Source organism: Mytilus edulis, chromosome 4 (assembly GCF_963676685.1).
Source record: "Mytilus edulis chromosome 4, xbMytEdul2.2, whole genome shotgun sequence".
NCBI classification, from domain to species: Eukaryota; Metazoa; Mollusca; class Bivalvia; order Mytilida; family Mytilidae; genus Mytilus; species Mytilus edulis.
In genome coordinates this window covers 69,885,555-69,896,031 of record NC_092347.1, presented here as the reverse complement: position 1 = coordinate 69,896,031, position 10,477 = coordinate 69,885,555, and the positions used below count along the sequence as shown (strand labels likewise).

At 31.7% G+C, this 10,477-nt stretch overlaps 1 protein-coding gene across 1 annotated transcript; it reads left to right on the top strand.

Moving 5' to 3' along the window:
- The first annotated feature begins 6,266 nt into the window (after window positions 1-6,266).
- LOC139520345 (uncharacterized) lies at window positions 6,267-8,286 on the top strand. The gene has a single exon (XM_071312913.1). It carries the CDS (start codon window positions 6,395-6,397, stop codon window positions 8,081-8,083), a length of 1,689 nt encoding a protein of 562 aa, XP_071169014.1. The 5' UTR covers window positions 6,267-6,394; the 3' UTR covers window positions 8,084-8,286.
- Window positions 8,287-10,477: the final 2,191 nt, after the last annotated feature.

Below are 10,477 nucleotides of genomic sequence, written 5' to 3'. Positions count from 1 at the left end.
ATTTCTTGCTATTGCGCAATACTGTGCAATTGAAGATTTCTTGCTATTGCACAATACTGTGCAATTGAAGATTTCTTGCTATTGCGCAATACTGTGCAATTGGAAATTTCTTGCTATTGCACAATATTGTGCAATTGAAGATTTCTTGCTATTGCGCAATACTGTGCAATCGAAAATTTCTTGCTATTGCACAATACTCAATATAATAATTTTGGACCCTGATTTAGACCAACTTGAAAACTTGGCCCATAATCAAAAATCTAAGTACATGTTTAGATTCAGCATATCAAAGAACCCCAAGAATTCAATTTTTGTTAAAATCAAGCAAAGTTTAATTTGGACCCTTTGGACCTTAATGTAGACCAATTTGAAAACAGGACCAAAAATTAAGAATCTGAATACACGGTTGAAATCAAACAAAGTTTAATTTTGGACTCTTTTGGCCCCTAATTCGTTGGGACCAAAACTCCCAAAATCAATCCAAGTCATAAACCTTGTGTTAAAATTTCATAGATTTCTATTTACTTATCCTAAAGTTATTGTGCAAAAACCAAGAAAAATGCTTATTTGGGACCTGTTTTTGGCCCCTAATTCCTAAACTGTTGGGACAAAAACACCCAAAATCAATCCCAACCTTCCTTTTATGGTCCTAAACCTTGTGTTTAAATTTCATAGATTTCTATTTACTTTTACCAAAGTAAGAGTGCGAAAAACCAAAAGTCTTTGGACGACGACGAAGACGACGACGCCACTGTGATACCAATATACGACCAAAAAATTTTCAATTTTTGCGTTCGTATAAAAATCAACCCCTGATCTGCAGACATTGGAAAACTCAAAGATTATTAAGATCTCTTTAGAGCATGGGTCTTTTACCTCAATGTATTTGTATCTTTAACAATGGACTACAGCCTAAAATTAAATTCATGACAAAAAACACTTTTTTGTTGATCTTGTACTGCCTATCATTTTTTTTTCTGTTTTCATTTTCTCTCTCTTCTATAGTTTTTGCCAAGAACACATAAAAGGGTGAATAATAGTTCTTTTAGGGCAATAACTCCTAAAGAGAATTTTTGTGATTTGGGCTAAATTCAACTTTTAAGTACAGTTATGGGACAAAAGTGAGTTCTCACTCAGAAAATGTCCTATCATTTCAATTAAAATCGATATTTTTCAAAAAAATATTACCAAGTAACTGTATGATTGATTTTAATAAAATAGATACCAAAAGATGTAAAAATGTCTGAAGTTTTATTGTTTATTTAGTCATAACTTTCTGGAGTTTAGTTTTCATCATCTGATGAGTTGAACACAAATGCAAATTTTTACGATTTTAATTTGGTTAGAATAATAGCAAACTTTTCAAGAAATATTTTTCTTTGTGTTCATCTCGTCAGAAAATTAAAATGAGCATGAATAATATTCTAACCAAATGAACAATAAAACTTGAGACATTTCTACATCTTTTGGTATCTATATTATGAAAATCGCTCATACAGTTACTTCGTAATAATTTTTTGAAAAATATCGATTTTAGTTGAAATGATAGGACTTTTTTGGACTGGGAATTCACTTTTGTTCAATCACTGTAAATCTTGTCTAGCTTATCATTTTTGCTTTTTTGAAATGTCTATGTCTTTTATAATTTTAAAAATAATTATAAGACAAAAACACTAAAAATGGGCAAAGATTGTCATTAAAGAGTACAAGAAATATAGATTCTTACACTGCAACAAGTGTTTTACGATATTTCTCCACTCGAGACAGTTAAATTTTATTATTTAAAGCGCGAGGCTTGCAGAGCCCTTTAAATAATAAAATTTAACTGTCGAGAGTGGAGAAATATAGTAATACACGAGTTATAGTGTTGGAATCTGTTTCTCTAATGCTTTTTATCGTTCTTTTTCAAAGATTTTCAGAAAATTGTGCTCTTTATATGCGACGTCATCAGCCGCAAGGTCGCCTTTTTTCATGACGTCACAATAGGAAAATTGAGAAGAAAACAAAACATTTTGACGTCATAATCAAATTTCGACTAATCATTTGCCGAGAACAGATTTTTCACTAGTGAGGGGAAATATTTTTCTCACACCAGTCAGGAAATGTGAAAATAGCACAAAAATTAGAGAAAAGGTCTTCTGGCAGTTCTGATGAAAATGGAAAAATCCTAGATTTCAACATTATCAACATTTAGCCGTCTCACATTTTGTTTAATATCTATAGCACAATTTTCAAAATTATCGACAAAATTTGTTTTTTTACCCCTATGTTGCTACTTTTCAGCCATGTGGTCCATACCAGTTGGCTGTAAGGGTCTTTCTAACATTATTTAAACAAAATAACCAAAATGATGATTGTGGCCAAGTTTGGTTAGATTTGGCCAAGCAGTTTCAGAAGAGAAGATTTCTATAAAAGTTGACAACAGAAAACGAATGCCAAGTGATGAAAAATTTAACTTGGCCCTGTAGGCAGATGAGCTCTGAAGAAAAACAACTCTTATATCCGATTACTTTGAGCCAAATTGAACAGATTAATAACCATATAATATAATATAATATAAGATTGTAAGTTCACAGTGACCTATTAATTGTGTTAAGAATACTGCTTTATCTCTTTGTTCATTCATGAATTAAGTAATGTAACTTATATCTCTTACAGTTATAATCTTCCAAATAAACTAAGATGTTAAATTTAGGTAGACAATATAGCAATGGTGTACTGACATAAGAGGTCTCTAAACACATCAGCTCCAATTGGAGGTTTGGTTAGTAGCCATATTAATTTTATGTATCAGCCGGGAAAATTGAAAGCATAGAAATATAGTATTTGCCAATACACAAGCTTTTGGCAAATACTACACTGTGGATTCATTTAATATCGTGGGTATCAATTTTCATGGATTGCTGAACACTTGCATATTCAAGGATATTTGAATTCATGGTCTTGCTTATCTCTGTATATATGGCCTATTGAAAATATGTTGTTTTTTGAAAATTGGTATTCAACGAATAATTATGAATCCACAGTATCTGATGTCATATTTAGCAAAGACAATGAAGAATGACAAGATGTTCAAAGAATGATTGACCTATTTTGGTGGAAGGTTATAATCCCCCTTGGATATTCTTCAGGTTATGTGTAATGTGTACGAGGACATTATATATTTGGATCCAGACTTTATATATGTTATTGAAGAATATGCATGCAATAGGTCATTTGTCAGACTCGCACATTTAAATAAACACATTTATACATCAAAACCAAAACATATGGTCAGGGTTTGAAAAGTATAAAATTTAAGTAAGAAAGTAAATAAATAGTTTATTATAGTGTCAAGTGCCAAGGAAAGAAAAGTGTTTATCCACCTCAAAATTAAACATAAAATAATATAGTCTAATTCCCTGAAATGTAGATCAGAATGACTATAGTTGGTAGGTAGGTGACATATCTTTAATATACCAAACATGTTCAACAGTATTCAGTTTGCCCTCCCCTTATCTCTGTTCAGAGTGGCGTATATCAAATAATGCATTTTTTCATTAAACTAATAACCTTCATATGATATTAATATATGTATAAAAACTTTGAAAAACATTTAGAAAAAGAGGGTTTTACATATCATTATTCGACCCTAATATACTTCAATTAAAACCAAGTTTTTGTTAAGTTACATTAATATCAGATTATTTACAATGATTAAAAGGGGTTCTACAGGAATACCTGTAAACATACCTTTTATTTGGCATAACAAAGTATTACTCTATCAAGTCACACTTTAACCAGGTGCTCCGCAGGGCGCAGCTTTATACGACCGCAGAGGTCGAACCCTGAACAGTTGGGGCAAGTATGGACAAAACATTCAAGCGTGATACAGCTCTGAATTTGGATTGTGATCAAATTTTTGACATTACATGGTTTTTTTTTTACACAAAACAAATGTCAAGATTTTACAAATCAATTAAAAATTTCTTCTTCAAACTTTTTAAATCTAAAATTAAATAGTTGACACAGCATAGGTTTCTGACACAGAATGAATGTGGTTTAATGAACTTAAAAGTTTTTTTTGCCTTTGAGCAATTCACTATGCTGTTGAATATTAATCCTCTCAAAAAAATGTTTGAAGAAATTTTCTTTTTATTTATGAAATCTGAAATGACAAAAATTAAACCCCCCCTCCTTTTTTTCACATCCCCGTTTCCCTTTTTCCAAAACTGATATCAATTCAAATTTCTAATGGAGTTTGCAACAATAACTACTCTTTTAAATACATCATAAAATATTAAAATGTAAAATAAAGTGCTTGTTATCACTGAATGGTAAAGATTGGTTGGTAGTAAAAGTGAATATACATTGTTTATTGTATAAAACAATAAAAAAAACTTCATCAGCAACATTTTATATTGGCAAATTTCCAATGAAGTTATTTACATAAAGTTATTGGCAAATAAAAATAGAAAATGACATCATAGTCATGTCTGGCAAATGTCCAACATACATTATCTAAAAACATTTTAGATAAGATAAGGAAAAAAAGCTTCATCAGCAACATTTTATATTGGCAAATTTCCAATGAAGTTATTTACATAAAGTTATTGGCATATGAAAATATAAATGACATCATAGTCATGTCTGGCAAATTTCCAACATATATTATCAACTACTATTCTATACAAAGAAAGATAACTCCAATTGAAAATTAATTGCTATTGCACAATATTGTGCAATTAGATATTTCTTGCTATTGTGCAATACTGTGCAATTGAAAATTTCTTGCTATTGCACAATACTTGATATGGAATCCTGATTTGGACCAACTTGAAAACTGGGCCCATAATCAAAAATCAAAGTACATATTTAGATAAAGCATATCAAATAAGCCCAAGAATTTAATTTTTGTTAAAATCAAACTTAGTTTAATTTTGGACCCTTTGGACCTTAATGTAGACCAATTTGAAAACTGGACCAAAAATTAAGAATCTACATACACAGTTAGATTTGGCTTATCAAAGAACCCATTTATTCAATTTTTGATGAAATCAAACAAAGTTTAATTTTGGACCCCCATTTGGACCAACTTGAAAACTAGGCCAATAATTAAAAATCTAAGTACATTTTTAAATTCAGCATATCAAAGAACCCCAAGGATTCAATTTTTGTTAAAATCAAACTAAGTTTAATTTTGGACCCTTTGGACCTTAATGTAGACCAATTTGAAAACGGGACCAAAAATTAAAAATCTACATACATAGTTAGATTCGGCATATCAAAGAACCCCAATTATACAATTTTTGATGAAATCACACAAAGTTAAATTTTGGACCCTTTGGGCCCCTTATTCCTAAACTGTTAGGACCAAAACTCCCAAATTCAAACCCAACCATCCTTTTATGGTCATAAACCTTGTGTTTAAATTTCATAGATTTCTATTTACTTATACTAACGTTATGGTGCGAAAACCAAGAAAAATGCTTATTTGGGTCCCTTTTTGGCCCCTAATTCCTAAACTGTTGGGACCTAAACTCCCAAAATCAATACCAACCTTCCTTTTGTAGTCATTAACATTGTGTTTAAATTTCATTGATTTCTATTTACTTAAACTAAAGTTATTGTGCGAAAACCAAGAATAATGCTAATTTGGGCCCTTTTTTGGCCCCTAATTCCTAAACTGTTGAAATCAAAACTCCCAAAATCAATCCCAACCATTCTTTTGTGGTCATAAACCTTGTGTCAAAATTTCATAGATTTCTATTAACTTAAACTAAAGTTATAGTGCGAAAACCAAGAAAATGCTTATTTGGGCCCTTTTTGGCCCCTAATTCCTAAAATGTTGGGACCAAAACTCCCAAAATCAATACCAATCTTCCTTTTGTGGTCATAAACCTTGTGTTAAAATTTCATAGATTTCCATTCACTTTTACTAAAGTTAGAGTGCGAAAACTAAAAGTATTCGGACGCAGGACGACGACGACGACGACGACGACAACGACGCCAACGTGATAGCAATATACGACGAAAATTTTTTCAAATTTTGCGGTCGTATAAAAAATTGCTAGTCATCTAGCGTTTTGCATTTGTACAGGTACGGATAATATCATAATCATGTTACAAAGTTTAACATTTATGAACAATAACTTTTTTCACTTCATTTTCAATAGAAAAAGTATAAGATTCATTTCCTTTGTTGCTCAATTAAGATACATAATTCTTTTGCTAAGGAAGAATAGTTTTATTATCAAGAAGAACTTTCAACTGTTTACACTACTGTAATAAACTTGATCAAGATATGGTACCTTAAATTGTATAAGGTACATTTAAATTTATAGATTTTATATACCTGTTCTGGTTTATCTAGTAGTCACCTGAATACAAACCAGGAAATAGAATAGCTTCAATAATGGCGTTTTCTAAATCAGTAATTAGAAGCCAGATCCCCATAAACTGTAATCTATGTGAAACCGAGAAGAATATCAAATGGAAATGCCTGACCTGTGGAGTTTTAATGTGCAGTACATGTAAAGATAAAATACATCTGAGAATAGCTAAAGATCATAAGGTAGTGGACATCAAGAATGTAGGGCTGCCTGTTGAAGAATTGGATTTTACCAATATCAAATGTAAAGAACATTCAGAACAATCTTCTTGTCTTTTTTGTACAAAATGTGACAAACTTGTTTGCCCTACTTGTGTTTCCAAGGTTCACAAGAAACATGATCTAACAGAAATAAGTGATGCATATAATTTGAAGATAGACAAACTGAAGAAAGGACAAAGTAAGCTGCAAAGGGAAAAATATGAAATTATTGCGACCAAGGATCAACTGAACCAGTTTCAAAAATCTGAAAATTCAAATTATGCCAAAGTAAGCACAGATATTCTTAACCATGAAAAAGTATTGAAACTAGCAGTTAAAGAACATATTGCAAAACTTAGAAATGAGTTAGACCAGAACCACAAAGCTTCTTCCAAAGTGAATGAAGAAAGTATCAAAGCCATTTCCAAAAGCGAGAGACAAATAGAGGAAAAGTATAGTGATGTTCAAGATTTCATGGATTCCACAGACATTTCTAAATTTTTCCAAAATGTCAACAAAATTGAGAAATCAACAGAACTATCCATCCCCAAGCCTGAAATATCACATAGTAAAACACTACAATTTATTCCTGGGGTGGTAACTCAGTCTAACATTGGAGTTCTACAAAGTGTAGACATACCATTACCTGAAGTAAAAGTTTCTCTTAGTATTGTAAATCAATATCAGACTAATCTTTCTGCGGTTACCTATTTATCTCCATGTCCTGATGATTCACTGTGGATAGCTTGTAATCCAGATGTAGTGTTACAGAAAGTTAAACCTGAAGGAACCAATCTAAAGACAATATCAACCTTCAACATCGTGATCTATGGTATGGCAATACTTGCATCTGACAATCTACTTATAAAAGTAAAAGGTAAAACAAGACTACAAATGATCAGCAGTTCCACTGGTAAAGTAACAGACTGTGTGTATGACATTAAGCCTTTCATTGCTACAGCCATTCATATCACCAGTGGAGGTCAGGTCATAGTAGGAGGTGGTACTACAGAAGGAGGAGGAGCAGTATTTGTAATAAATAAGAATGGAGACCATGAAGCTGTGTATGAACATGACAAACATAATCAACCTATGTTTAGTTATCCCAGGAGTATTACTACAACTAGTAATAGTAATATACATGTGGCAGACTTAAACATTCATCCAGATCGCGGCAGTGGTAGAGTGGTAGTGTTAGGACAGGCAGGTGATGTAATAAACATTTATGATGGGGATACAGATATCAACAAGAAGAAACCATTCAGACCAACAGGAATAGTGACAACACCAAGAGACAATGTCATTGTAGCTGATCTTAATACAGATACTCTCCACATCCTAAACAACTCTGGACACCTGATTACATACATAAAGACAACAGACAATGGAATAGAACTTTCTTATTCCCTTGCCTTCTCTCAAACAGGACAGCTCTTTATAGGATGTTCTAAACATGTCAGAAGTACAGAAAAGGAAGCAAAGATATATCAAGTGAATATATCAGGGTGCTAAAGTAATCCAAACAATAAATTGGACCACTCATATGTCAACTTTGGGTCAACCCAATTCAGTATCTTTATATCACCAAAAAGAAAAAGGAAAAGGTTCTTATTTTATGTTCATCTGTTGAAATACTGACTAATCAGACTGATAATCAAATCAATACTTGAATGCATTCTAAATCTCTATGATTACAATAAATTATGTCAAACTTGTGGTCTACCTCATTCAGTTTTATACCATCAAAATTAAAAAATACAAAGTTCAGATTTTTTAAAGTGATTTTTTTATTTCTTAAAAATAACCATATATTTTGCACAGGCTAAACTTGATTCTGCAAAGGAATACTAAAATTGCATAAAGGCATCATATATGTTGGTCTAATATGTCCGTCTGACACATTATGATTATGTATATGTACATAATGTAGTCTCTAAACTAGATCATTTGCACAAATTCGGTAACTTCCATAATACTGTTACAGTGCCATTAAAAAATAAAAAGATAATATTACTTAGATGGAGAGGTTATATAAACTCTTAAAAAATATATGGAAAGGACAATCAGTTTAATAAAAATTCACTGTCAATACATGGGGATCAAATTGCAGTCAAAACTACACAGTAAAACAGCATCACTTTGTTCAATGGGTTTTGATGATAATGGTATGTTTTTAGTATGTTTTTTATATCCTGTACCAAGTCAGGAATATGGCCATTGTTATATTATAATTTGTTTCTGTGTGTGTTACATTTTAACGTTGTGTTTCAGTTTTGTCGTTTGTTTTCTCTTATTTTTGAGTGTGAATTCACATTACTATAAGACGTGTCACTGTACTTATCTATCCCAAATTCATGTATTTGGTTTTGATGTTATATTTGTTATTCTCATAGGATTTTGTCTAATGCTTAGTCCGTTTCTGTGTGTGTTACATTTTAATGTTGTGTCGTTGTTCTCCTCTTATATTTAATGCGTTTCTCTCAGTTTTAGTTTGTTACCCTGATTTTGTTTTTTGTCCATTGATTTATGAGTTTTGAACAGCGGTATACTACTGTTGCCTTTATTTATTAAATGATTTGATTTTTAAGTTCAAAACAATAATAAGGTTTAAAAAGTTTAAAGCTATGGAAAATTATGATTTTAATTTGACAAATGTAAATATTCTGCATCACATAAATTTTATCTTGTTAAGGAAATACTAGTACATTAATGGTAATGCTGTAATCTTACAAAAATGGGGAATGTGTAGTTTAACTATCATGCCAATTTACCTGATTTACCAAAAATATAAATCCTTAACATGAGCAATGAAAAACAATGAAAAAATGTTGATAAAAATATTGATAAAAATATTGATATAAAAATCTCAAGTAATAGGTCCAAACTCCAGCTCAAAATGTTCAAATCTCCAGTTGTGACAATACAACACTGTCGCTATATGACCTCCCATACAAGCATATTAGGTGCTGTTGTACAATTCAGTACATGTATTGAGATTTCTGATATTTAGCCATTTTTTTGTAATAATTGTCTCTATATTAGACTGAGACCTATAAAAATAAGAAGATGCAGTATGATTGTCAATGAGACAACTATCCAGCAAAGTTAAAAAAAAAAGTGGATGCAAGAAATTATGGGCAACCAGTACAACCTTTAAGAATGAGAAGAAACAATCTGTCCGCTATAAAGGCCCAGACATGAAAATATGCATCAATACAATTAAGAGCAGAATGCACAAAACTGAAATGTCTCGCCTGCTTTATTGACCATTGATTTTAATCTGATAGTCCTAAATATAAAATTTAACTATGAGTTTCTCATAAACTAAACATGATAAAACAAGAATGTGTCCTCAGTACACGAATGCCCCACTCGCACATCATTTTCTATGTTCAGTGGACCGTGAAATTAGGGTAAAATCTCTAATTTGGCATTAAAATTAGAAAGATCATATCATAGGGAACATGTGTACCAAGTTTGAAGTCGATTGGACTTCAACTTCATCAAAAACTACCTTGACCAAAAACTTTAACCTGAAGCGGGACAGACGGACGAACGGACGAACAAACGAACGAACGAACGGACGCACAGACCAGAAAACATAATGCCCCTCTACTATCGTAGGTGGGGCATAAAAATGTGGTCAAGGTCAAATAAACCAAGCCAGAAATATATGATACCTTACAATCATTCCATACACCAAACATAGTTGACCTATTGCTTATAGTTACCAAGAAACATACCAAAACATGAAAATTTTGTGTAAACCAATGAACAATGAGGTCAAGGTCAGATGAACCCTGTCAGACAGACATGTACACCGTAAGTACAATCTTTCAATGCTTTAATTATAGTTGAGCTTTTGCATATAGTATCTAAGAAACAAACGTAACCAGAAAAAACATA